The sequence below is a fragment of the Microtus pennsylvanicus genome, chromosome 4, assembly GCF_037038515.1.
Source record: "Microtus pennsylvanicus isolate mMicPen1 chromosome 4, mMicPen1.hap1, whole genome shotgun sequence".
NCBI classification, from domain to species: Eukaryota; Metazoa; Chordata; class Mammalia; order Rodentia; family Cricetidae; genus Microtus; species Microtus pennsylvanicus.
This window is the reverse complement of record NC_134582.1, coordinates 60,440,079-60,453,168: the sequence shown is the minus strand read 5'-3', so window position 1 is coordinate 60,453,168 and position 13,090 is coordinate 60,440,079. Positions and strand designations below refer to the sequence as shown.

The window sequence follows — 13,090 nt, the reverse complement described above, 5'->3', positions numbered from 1 at the left end:
CCCTGTGGTGGAAGAAGAAAACCAACCCCTAAAAGATGACATCTGACCTCCACATGGATGCCGTAACACATGTGCGTATGCAGACATGTACACAGCACACAAACCAAAAAAAGTGATTCAACTTAAAAGATAAAATAATTAAAATTTAAAAAGCAATGCTTACCTCTGTTCATCTCCTGAAGTTACATCATGCAAAAGCACATAATATTTAAGTGTATTTGGGATAAACCACTTAGGGTAGGAATAATCACTGTTGTGCTGAATTCGATGCTGTTCTTGTGACAACTTTGAAAACTGCTCCATAGGTTCAGCTTCACCAGATGACGCCACCAACATACCTTGTAATCATACTGTCAGGGAAATTATCACATCGCTCACTGATAAACACTGCCTTATTAATATAAATTTTAGGAGAAATTATCTGGCCAGGCCTCATATCACAGACTGTAATAGCAGCTACTCAGGAGGGTTGAGGCTAGAGTTCCAAGTTAGAACTGTGAGTCCAAGGCCAGCCTGAGCATCTAAGGGAGACTCTTCCTCTGGCTTCCATGTATACAAGCATACACACTTGCACACTCAGATAAGCATACACCAATGCACCATGCACGCTACATTCATACATGTATCTCAACTACCCAGATCAGAAAATAATTTTGAATGTGGTATCATTACCAATAAAAAATAATTTCTCCATACTCTATAACTTATCAAGTATTTTGTCTTTGTTTTTACAATTAACAAATTCCTGGCTTACAGATGACTTAAAGGATACATGCTAAATAGTGGTTCAGAAACTCATGATCTGATGCTGGCATGGACTGCAGAAATGTCTCTCTGTAAGACTCAAACCATGGGGTAGTAGCTAAAATTAACAAGATGCAAAATGGTTAGAATTCAGTAGAATCAGTTTATAAAATAAAGAAAATAATTTCTAGTAATAAACAAGTACTTTTACCTGTTCTCTAAGATATATGATATAAAAGCAAACACCACAATTTATTTGTGGATGCAGCATTTTATAAAAATACATCAAGTCATTCACATAAAAAGAAATAAATAACATATGCAGCATGTATATTTTAAGCTATTCATGCAAATCCATTTATATATGGTACTCAGGTCAACAGAATGAAGGTGTCACTCCCAGCTCACAGTGACTAGAACTAAGTTCTAGGTCCCAAACAGTTAGCTCACAGTCATAAGCAGACCCTACTCTAAGCGATCCTGTTGTACATCATTTGCTCTCCACCAAGATGATCTTACCCCTCAGGAGAAACTGGACAGTATGGGAAGGTAGTTGTGGTTGTCACAACAGAGAAGGAGACATGACTAGTGGTGCTTACGGAAAGAGGTCAGAAAACCAAAGACATCTTACAGTGCACAGAGCAAAACAGCTCCCGACACAAGAGAATCACCTGGCTCAAACTGTCAAATTCTATAGCTTGACGACTTGAGTATGACTATAACAAAGCCTTTTAAAATTTTACATATTTTATTACTGTGTGCATGTGTTTGTATGTATGTGGAGGTCAGAGGACAACTTTCAGTTTGGTTCTGTTTACACCATAAGTTCTGGGACTGAACTCAGGTTGTCACACTTCCAGCAACAAGCACCTTTACTCACTGAGTCATCTCACTGACCCAACAAAGCCTTTCTAAAGAGAATTTCAAAGGATAATTATTTTATGATCAAGTCAACTCTTTAGCAATTCACATTACATCTTTTAAAAAAATTTGAACATACTAAGCTTAATTGGTCAATGTAGTTTAAGCCTCTAATCACAGCACTCAAGAGACTGAGGCAGGAGAATTACAAATCTGACACCAGTCTGACAGTTGCATGAAAGAGAGAGAGAGAGAAGAATGCTAGATAGAGCTGGTTAGACAGGCATAATGGCATATGCCTGTAATCCTAGCACCTGCAAGGTAGAAGCTGGAGGACCAGGCATAAATGACTAGAAAAGGAAAAAAAAATGTGCTGATCAAATACCATATCTCATCTGGCGCCAAATAAGCTTTTTGTTATTTGTTTGTTTGGTTGGTTGGTTTGGTTTTGTTTTGAGATATGTTCTAACTATGTCACCCTACCTGGCCTTTGATTACCAGAATCCAGGACAACCAAGACTTACAAAGGGAGACCTGTCTCAAAAACAAACAAAACAAAACAAAAAATACAACAAATGTCCTACAAGAAATCCTCCTGTATAGCAGGCAGTGGTAGTGCACACCTTTAATCCCAGTACTCAGGAAGCAGAGGCAGAGGTAGAGGCAGAAGCAGGCAGATTTCTGAGTTTGAGACCAGCCTGGTCAACACAAGAGAGTTTCTGAACAGCCAGAGCTACAAAGAGAAACTCTGTCGTAGAATTTAAAAAAAGAAAAGAAAAAAAAACAGTTCACATTTGCAATATGGTTAGGAGGACAACCAACAATATTATAATCTTCATGGAAATGGAGAATGAATGACACAACTATATGTATTTGTCACAATAGGAAACTAATTTTCTCACCAACTAGAACATATTCTTCCCTCCAAATCATTTAAAAAATAATCTCCAGCTAAAAAATTTGTTGATTTATTATCAATAGCAAGAAAAGAGATACAAAAAATTGTCATTAAGTGATGGGGGAGAGTCTTCTGTTTTGTGTTAATTTCATTGGTTAAATAAAGAGACTGCCTTGGCACTTTAATAGGACATAAAATTAGGTAGGCGTAGTAAACAGAACAGAATGCTGGGAGAAAGAAGCAGATTGAGGAGTCACCATGGTTCTCCCACTCCAGACAGACGCAGGTTAAGATCTTCCCTGGTAAGCCACCTCGTGGGCTACACATATTATTAGAAATGGGTTAGGTCAATATGTAAGAGCTAGCCAATAAGAGGCTGGAACTAATGGGCCAGGCAGTGTTTAAATGAATACAGTTTCCGTGTAATTATTTCGGGGCATAAGCTAGCCACGCGGGCGGCCGGGTGCCGGGGACACAGCGTCGCCGCTCCTACTACAACAATTACGTAAAATATCTCACTGAAAATGGCTCATTTCACAAAAATGAATATATATATACACCAATTTTGATTATTTTACTTTTATTGCCTTACTAATGTTAAAAAATTAACAAAATAAACAGCAACAAAAGAAAAAACTGTATTCATGAGCAAGTTTCTGTTTGGTAGTAGATCTTCTATGAGCCAGGCCATACTATATTATCTGTATTAACCTGAATGTGATGTCAAATACCTGCACTCCTGGCAGCTACAAGGTAAAAGCAGGAAGATCAGGAGTTTGAGGCCATCCTGGGCTATGACTCTATAACAAAGGGGAAAAAAATTAAGAAAAAAAGGCTAGAAGACCCTTATATCATCAGGACTAAACTATGATCCATTCATTAAATGATATGCTACATAAGCTATATGTGATTCATCCATTAAATGGTATATATGTAACTAAAAGAGGAAACTCCATATGGCTGTGAAGTAAAATCTCTAACAGCCAAAGCTAAACAGAGAGGCTCATACTTGTAAGTCTGAGGTAGCAAGAGCTATGAGTTCAATGCCAACCAAGACTATAGCACAAGATTGTGTCTCAAAATAAACAAACAAACAAACAGACAAAACAAAGTAGCAATCAAAAGTCTGCATTTTTATGATTTTTGGGAAAGGGAAAAATACATGAAAAGTTACACACATGTTTATTTTTTCAAAGACAAATAACAAAAAGATAAACCTAACACATGTGGGCTGTAGATATAGCTCTGTGATAGGACACTTGTTAGCATGCATGAGGTCCTCGGCTGAATACCAAGCACAATCACAAGAAAAAAAGCCTAATACAACTAATTATCTCTAGGAATGAAGAAAAGAGAATGGGAGAAAGGGATAAAGGAGGGGGAAGGGAGGAGGGAGGGAGGGAGAGAGGGAGGGAGGGAGGGAGAGAGAGAGAGAGAGAGAGAGAGAGAGAGAGAGATATGCAGGGAGGCTAACTCAACTTCTCAACTACAAGTTTTGATTCTGTGTCTGAGACAGGGGTCTCATATAGCCCAGGCTAGCTTGAACTCTCTGTGCAGCTAAGGGTGACCTTAAAGTCCTTGTGATTTGAATATAAAATGCCTTCATAGGCTCATGTATTTGAATATTTGGTCCCAGCTGGAGGCACTGTTTGGGAAAGTTATAGAACCTTTAGATGGTGTAACCTTTCTGGAGGAAATAGTTCACTAGAGGTGGGCTTTCAGGTGTTCTAGGCTGGCCCTATTTCTTATTCTCATTCTACTTCGGTACTGCCAAAATAATGTGACTGGCTGGCTTTGAGGCCATTTCTTCCCTCAGAATAAATCCTTTCTCTTAACCAGAGCAACAGAAATGAAACTAATTGACACTTCTGGTCTTTGTTTCAACCTCCCGAGTGCTGGACCTGCAGGTGTATGCGGTAAGAATTCAACTTAGACTGTCACACATGATAGATAAGCACTCTATCAGTGAGCTACACTCCCAATTGTGTTTCATAATTTGACCTCAGAACTTAATAAACATAGTTATTACTATGTTAAAATTATACATAATTTTTAATTAAATTAAATAAAAAGAAAAGGGCAAGATATATACTTACACACACTGGAAATAGACATTAGACCTTAAGCACAGATGCATGAAGCAAAACATAAATGGGTTTCCATCCTTCAGACAGGTCACATTCAGGTGAACAAGTAAATTCTCCTCTCAGCTACATGTTTTTCTGAGGGGCTGTGAAATGTGATTCCTTTGTCTGTCTTTAACTTTGTTAACTTCCAATAAACTATTTTTGCTATATTTTTCAAATTATGCTTTTTGTAGGAAATGGAGAGAAATGGTACTTTTTAATTTTCGTGTTTAACACAAGACTAACACTTAATGACAATTCTTTCACCTTAAAAATGTTTCTACATAGCTTGGGATGAAAACTATTTTGCCCCTATTCCTTGTTTTTATTGACAAGTGAAACAGCAGTCATGATACCCTGTGAATGTTTCCTTCATAAAGCCAAGCAAACACTTGGGTGGATGCAAGAGATGAGGAGCTCACAGCCATCCTTAGCTTCAAAGGAGGGTTGAAACTAGCATCTCTCTATACAATGCACTTTGCCAGTATGTTTTTCATTTTTATCGAAATAACATGCAGTTCAAACTAGACTATTCCAGAGCAATGTATGGATTTAAGAAATAGATAATAGATGATGAACAAGTAAAAGTTTAAGAGAATCCTAAGACCACCTTCACATCACAGGAAAATTAGAGATGCATTAACTGGCACAAATACGAAAAAGTGGTGGAAAATAGGTCAGATAAGGAGTACCACGAGAACAATCTGGAAAAAGAGACCCATCACAAGAAATACCTGTATATAACGAGGATTCTTTCAATTCCATGAAAGTGTCTTTCCAATTACTGTACCAAGGAACACTAGCTTTAATTGACCGATCTGATGAAGAAAATATGGCACTGTTAAGCCAGGCTTATGAGGAAAACACATAACAGTTATAGCTTAAACAGAATGAGTGAAAAGTATGCCAACTCACTCTAACAGAAAACCTAAGTTCTGGGCATATAACTAACAATGATTGGAATGGATAAATTTACTTTTAAAATAATCCCCAGGGCATCAATCTGTCATGATGAAATCTCATTCTAATTAATTCCATACTTCACTGTATCTCATTCCAAGGTTTCTGAGATAAAATGAGGCTCAGTGGTAGAGTGCTTATACTTAGCAAGGCCTGTGGTTCAGTCCCAGCAGCCAGATAAATAAACTGCAAGGAGTAAATTTTGAAGTAATAGGGAAGAAGCGGAAGAAATCATTTTCTTTTGGTTTATATATACTAATAGTTGGGTTTTTCTAAAATTTGTCTGAACAGTTCAGCTACAGTAGTATCTCTGCCTGCTTTTATAAGCAAAGGACACATACCCTCTAAAGAGAAATGCAGAAAGGTCTCTGAGAACACAACTAATGTAATTAGATAAGTTTCACAGTCAAATAACTACACTATTCCTATAAATAATCTAGAGAAAGCCACTTTAACAACATACTTAAAATTAAATCTGCTCTACAGTAAACAAGTAGCAATTTAAAAATTTCATCTCTAAAGAAACTAAATGTCCCCAAAGAAAACATTTACAAATAATAAAAACTGACAACCAATAATTCTAAGTCTACAAAGTCTCACCACAAATTGAAGAACTGACTAATGAGTTTTCACTGTATCCAGTAAACATCTTAACACCTCAATGTGAAAGAGGAAGCAAGCTTTGAACAGATGTGAGGAACTTTTCAACATGAAAAGGACCAAACAGAAAAAGAATATGAATGAGAGAAAAGGTGCAGAATAAAAGAAAATTGTATACTAAAAAGCCATTAATAATTAATTAAAATTAATCTATCAATATCCTGAGTTAAAATGAGAGAGAGAGAGAGAGAGAGAGAGAGAGAGAGAGAGAGAGAGAGAGAGAGAGGTGGAGATGGAGACTGGGTCTCACTATGTAGCCCTGGCTGTTCTGGAACTCACTGTGTAAACCAGGGTGTCCTTCAAACTCAAACTCAGAGATCCTTAATCATCTGCTGCGATTAAGAGCATGGGCCACCACACCTGGTCTCAAAGAAATGCCTTTTTAAAAAAAGATAGCAAACATTAAAATGTCAATAAAAGAGCCAATATAAAGTAAAAATAAAATCTACAATATTCTTAAGAATGATCAGAATACTGAATATCAATTCAAATTCTACAGCCAACTAAGAATGGCTCCAGGGAAAAAACAAATGGAGAAATAAATAATTAAAGAATATTCTCAGGACTAAAGACCGTGCATGACCAGATGGTTATAGTTCCTCACTCCCCTAAATGGCCCAATGTACATCACAAAGAGCACAGCAAAGAGCCTCTTCTAATCAAAACTGAGAATAAGCATGGTTCTTAAGAACAACACTAAAAAGCTAGAAGTATCAAATCTGAAGGAAAACACTTCTAACTGGTACAGGTAAACTACTATAAGTCAACCATAAAATACATTTTTATTAACTTCTCAAAAATTTTATCTTAAGGGGCTGGAAAGATAACGCCATGGTTAAGAGAATTAGCTTCTTTTCCAGAGGACCCAGGTTTTTCTGTTCTCAGCATCCGCATGGTAGCTCACAACTATCTGTAACTCTAGCCCCAGAGGATTCAATGACCTCTTCTGCCTCCACAGGCACTGTACACATGTAGTGCACAGACATACATACACACAAAACACCCATACAAAAAATAAAAGCATTCTAAGAATTAAGTACTTAAAAAATATATTTTAAAAGTATTATCTTCTATACACCCTTCTCAGAAAGCTACTAGGGAAGGCTCCTCTGCAAATCAAAGAAATACATCAAAACAGGTAACGATGAATCATGACCAATTACTTGCTATAATCCTAACACTCAGGAGCTGAAACAAGAGAATCTAGCCCTGAGTGGGAAATGAGCCAGGGCCAGTGAGTGCTAGTGCAAACTATATAACAGAGTAAGAATCTGTCTACTTGTGCGTGTGCGCACACACATACAAAAAGAGAGGGGTGGGGAGAAAGGGAGGGAGGGAGGGGAGAGATTTGAATGAAAGACTATAAAGAAAGAAAAACTGGGGCTGGAGAGATGGCTCAGAGGTTAAGAGCACTGGCTGCTCTTCCAGAAGTCTTGAGTTCAATTCCCAGCAACCACATGGTGGCTCACAACCATCTGTAATGAGATCTGGTGCCCTCTTCTGGCCTGCAAGTATACTTGCAAGCAGAACATTGTATATGTAATAAATAAATAAATCTTTTTAAAAAAAGAAAAAGAAACACTGACTAGCTGCTTCAGTAGATAAATGCCCTTGCTACCTGACGTAAGCCTGAAAATGAGTATGATCCACAGAACCTACAAAGAACCTCACAATGTCCTCTGATCACACATGCACCATGGTACACACGTCATATACACATACATTCAAAAATAAGGATGATATTAATAACGCAAAATAAAGAGAGAAAAAGAAGGAAATCTCTAGGATGACAACTGTGGAAAGTGCCCTGGAGTAAGGAGTTCAGGATGGAGTAGATGCACATTTTTCAACTTCTGTTTTGTTATCCTTGGCCAATGAATGTTCTATTTAAAACTGATTAAGACATGGATGCCAATATAAAGATGCTAGGTGCGATATCTCACACCTTTAATTCCAGCACTCAGAATCAAACTGATAGGTGGATCTCTGTCAGTTCAAAGTCAGCCTGGTCTACATAAGCAAGTTCCAGGCCAAGCAGGACTACAGAGTGAGACACTGTCATTCGTGAAAGAAAGGAAGAACGGACAAAAACAGACAAGAAAAAAATGACTTAGAAAATATAACATCAGACTAGTGTGATAGCTGTCACACCTGACAATCTGAGTTCTATTTCTAGGACCCACATGGTAGTAAGAGAGAAGCATCTTCCACAAGTTATCCTCTCTGACCTCCACACATGTGTTCTATACAGATACATATAAATGTAATAAAAGAAATTTAGTAGAGCTGGATAGATGACTCAGCAATTAAGAGCACTTGTTCTTGCAGAGGACTTGGGTTTAGTTTCCAGCACCCACATGATATTTCACAACTGTCAGTAACCCCAGTTCCAGAAGATGGATGCCCTTCTTTTACCTCCTCAGGCACCAAACATGCACATGATACACATAAACATGCGAGCAACACACACACATAAGTCTAAAACATTCTGAGAAAATACACACCATAAAAAACAATAAAGAAGCTGGCAGGACAAAGAACAGAATTGCTATCCTTTCCATGTTTTCTAAGCAATCTATCTATGTGCAAATATCACTGTTACTTTTTTTTTAAAAAAAAAAAAAAGGAAGAGGGACCTTGGAGGTCAGAAAAATACTTTCAGTACAAAAATAGATGCTTTGCTGGACATAGTAGTACATGCATGTGGTAGTTTTAAGGAAAATGGCCCCATAGGCTCGAAGGGACTGGCACTATTGAGAGGTGGCCTTTTTGGAGTAGGTGTGGCGTTGTTGGAGGAAATGTATCACTGGGAGCAGCTTTGAGGTTTCAGAAGCTCAAGCCAGGCCTAATGTCTCAGTCTCTTCCTGCTGCCTACTAATGCAGATGTAGAACCTCTCCCGCACCGTGTCTGCCTGCATCCCACAATGTTTCCCACCATGAAAATGGTCTAAACCTCTCAACTATAAGCCAGCCCCAATTAAATGTTTTCCTTTCTAAAATTTCCATGGTCATGGTGTCTCTTCACAGCAATAGAAACCCTAATTAAAGCAATGCCTATAATCCCAGAAAACCAGGGAGAGACAGAGGAGGAAGGAAGGACAACAGCTGGAGGCCGGCTTGAGCTATATAGTGAATTGCCAGTCAACCTGTTGGCCTATCAGCCTAGGAAAACTAATGTGGTGGTTTGAATGAGAATGGTCCCCACAGGTTCACATGTTTGAATGCTGAGTCCCTAGCTAGTAGAATTGTTTGGGAAGGAAGTTTGGGGAGGGGAATTTGAGGATTCAAAAGCCCACATCAGTTCAGTTAGTTATCTCTCTACCTTTCGGCTGTTGCATCAAGATACAGCTCTCTGCTCCAGTGTCATGCCTGCATGCTCCCCAACAAGATGGTCAGGAACTCAACCCTAAAACTATAAGCAAGCCCCCAAATAAATGCTTTCTTCTTTTATAAGTTGCCTTGGTCATGCTGTTTGTCACAGCAATAGAGAAGCAACTAACACACTTAGCAAGACCCTGTCTTAAAACAAAAAAAGGAAAACAAAACAAAAACAACCCCACAAAACTATTTTTCATACATGATAGGCAATTCCTCTCTATATCCTCTTAGCACTTTAGCATGGCAGATAGGCCATGTTACTACAATTATTATTTCTATAACACATTATAAATCAGAATGGAGTATAATTACTGATTAATAATTAAAAATTAAAAAAAACAACAACAAACCCTACCATTAAGGAGTCCAAACAGTATCATGCATGGTGGCACATGCCTTTAATCCCAGCATTCTGAAGGCTAAAGCAAGTGAATCTCTGTTCCAGGCCATCTAGGGCTACACAGTGAGAAACCAACAACAACAAAGGACAAACAGGAGGGGGGTGGAGGAGACCATCGAAGGATGGAAGAACAAGAACCAGGAAGAAGTCTAGTCAATTTTACGTTTTCAGAGAGTTTCATACTCAGCAGCCGACTCCATTAACTCAGGGCTTGTCCTATAAAGAGTAAGATACTAGTATCTGACTTATTGCCTTTCATACTTCAACAGTGATGACAGGAAAACCTTAAATTCTACCATTTCTCAGGAAAATATGCAAAATTTTTCCTCACATTAAAATATATTATTCCAGAAACTGATTAATACTGTATCTAAAAATTCAAAATCTTTTGGCTGGTATAGCTTACTAGTGATTGACTAACATGTTTAAGGCCTCGGTCAAATCCTAATACTATAAAATAAAAAAGATAAAATGAAATTATCAGAGTGATCTATGTTGCTGAAATTAAAATTAATGGTAAAGAAAGATATGGCAGACTAAAAGACAGTAATTCTACACATACTTCTAAGCATACATACTTATAGATTAATAAGTTATTATTAATAGATTAATAGATTATATAATTATTAATAATTAATAATGGTGAACTTAGAACCTGTCATTAAGTTCTCTGTATATGGCAACAAGATCTGGTTTACTTCCACTACTGTACTATTGCCATTAATGTATGGTGTGCGAAAGTGCCACGGCACCTATGTCAGAGAACAATCCTGTCAAGTTGAGTCCACATTCCCATGAGTTCTAGGCCTCAAACTCCAGTCACCAGGCTTGCATGGCAAACACTACACCAGCTGAGCCATCTCACTGGCACAGGAAGATCTTTAGCTATACAAACAGGAAGCATACAAGTGACAGAGTAAATTAAACAAACCCAAAACAAAGAAGCTGCTGTTTTTAAGCAGATGAGAGATTGTAATTAGATGAACATACTTTTAATGTTTTCCTTTTAAGAGTTCACCTGATGTATTTTTAATAAGTAAAGACTTTCAGATACTGAAAAAGAATCACATCAAAGTTTCAGTCACTGTGCATATTAATGTATTATTTTCCTTATCAGTCTTATCACGAAAACATTTACTACCTAAACCAGTATAAGCACTTATAAGACATCTATTTTATAAACATTTCCACTTAACATCAAGCAAGATTAATAACATGCCTTTCATTTAATAACTATCAAATCATAAATAAAAACCCTGTCATCTAGTATTAGTTTCAGCATGAAACACTGATTACCCTACGTTATTTACTACGGGTGTTAGAATCAAGTAAGTTCCTGGGCTTGTCTTTCAGCATTCTGTAGGCCCAGCTCTAGCACCCTGTAGCCCTAAAGAACTGAATGAAAGGTGTCCAACACTTGAGAATTACTTTTCTAACAAAAAATTTTAGTTAAAAAAAATAATAACAACACTTGTTACATACCACTGATGTTAAGATCATAATCCCCTGCTGTAATCACATTAGCGACTGATCCTTCTGCAGGTTGACTTCCAGAAACGACATCATTCAAAAGTTTCCCAATGGCTCCCGGCTGAGGTGGCTGTGTGACTATGTTGCTTACTGCTATCTTCAAATTTTTAATTATATGCAGTTGATTATTAGGATCTCTCATGTGAACTTTTAAAAAAAAAAGAAAAAAAATTTAAATTAACTTGGTATAATGTATAATAAATCAAAATTGGGTTAATGGTTTTCAAACATGAAAGAATCTCAAATCAGAAGCTAAGAATTAAAAGAATATTCTCCCAGAATACAACTGGTTTACATTTTTCCTTACAAACCAAAAGAAATACCTAACCTATTAATCATAAACTCTCTTCCTCTTAGCCAGTCATAGTGGCACATAATTCCATCACCTGTAAAGTAGTTCAAGGCCAGCCTGGGCTAAATGAGACTCTGTCTCAAAGGGGGAAAAATATTCTTTCCTCTCACACAATGCTACAGTTCACAATTTCCTTATAGGTCCTGTTTCCCCTACATTTAGAGTTGTCCAAAACCACCACCCATAAAGTGCCCAGTCACTTTCTGGCTTTTGGAGGCAGGAGCTTTGTATGATGCATGGGTGGCCTTGAACATACAGTGATTCCCCCTGTCTCAGCATGCTGGGATTACAGGTATGTGCCATCATGCTTGGCTCCCAACAAGCATTTGTATGTCTTGGCTTATTTATAATTTAATCAGTTACAAACTACATTTCCTAAATTTCCTGGGCTTCCTCCGACACTTCTAAAATTTTAAATTAAAAACATAAAGCTCATCCATATGCAGAAAATATATCCACAACCCCAGTAATTTGGGGGATATAAGCACAAGGATTATTTTGAGTTCCAAGGCAGCTTGGCCTTCAAACCATGTTCCAAGCAAGCCAAGGTCACACAGTGAGGTACACATTTCAGAAGTAGAAAAAAAAAAAGAACTATAAGATATTAAAGTATTTTTCAGGGATTATGGCTCATAACTGTAATTCAATTACTCATGCAACTCAGGCCAAAGGAATGCCTTGCTATAAGCTTAAAGCCAGTATAGATTACAAAATGGGGCAGCGGCATTGCCTCAACAAAAATAGATAACAGTAATAAAATATTAAAATAACATGTGTAATGAATATTAGCATGTGTATTCCGAATAAACCTATGTGGGATAGTAGGCAACTCAGTTAGTAAAGATCTGATGACCTGAACTGAATCTCCAAAGTCCCAGACGGGAAGAGAGACCCAAGTACTGAAGTTGTCCTGGCATACACCATGGCATGCTCATACTCACACTCACACACATCATATACACATACACAATGATGAAAAAATAATTTAAAGTATATGTGCAAAACGTATACACAGTAGCTGATCTGACTGTGTAAAGATTAAACAAAACCAAGAGAAAGAAGAATATTCCAATCTAACTTATAATAATTTTAAGAGAAAGAAAAAAAATCAAGCACAGGGCTGAGGAATGCAGTTTGGATCTCCAGAACCCACATAAAACCAGACACACAAGTCCATGTGT

At 37.4% G+C, this 13,090-nt stretch overlaps 1 protein-coding gene across 4 annotated transcripts in view; it reads right to left on the bottom strand.

Annotated features, from left to right (window-relative positions):
- Trappc8 (trafficking protein particle complex subunit 8) overlaps nt 1-13,090 on the bottom strand; it is an 81,519-nt gene that overhangs the window by 53,639 nt on the left and 14,790 nt on the right. For 2 of the 4 annotated variants that reach the window (XM_075969242.1, XM_075969243.1), the window contains exons 2-5: nt 11,510-11,704; nt 5,364-5,447; nt 773-862; nt 164-338 (exon numbers count right to left, since the gene is read on the bottom strand). In XM_075969242.1, the coding sequence (XP_075825357.1) occupies nt 164-338; nt 773-862; nt 5,364-5,447; nt 11,510-11,704 (544 nt within the window). The remainder of the gene's footprint in view (nt 1-163; nt 339-772; nt 863-5,363; nt 5,448-11,509; nt 11,705-13,090) is intronic. The other 2 variants (XM_075969244.1, XM_075969245.1) reach the window with 1 other exon arrangement.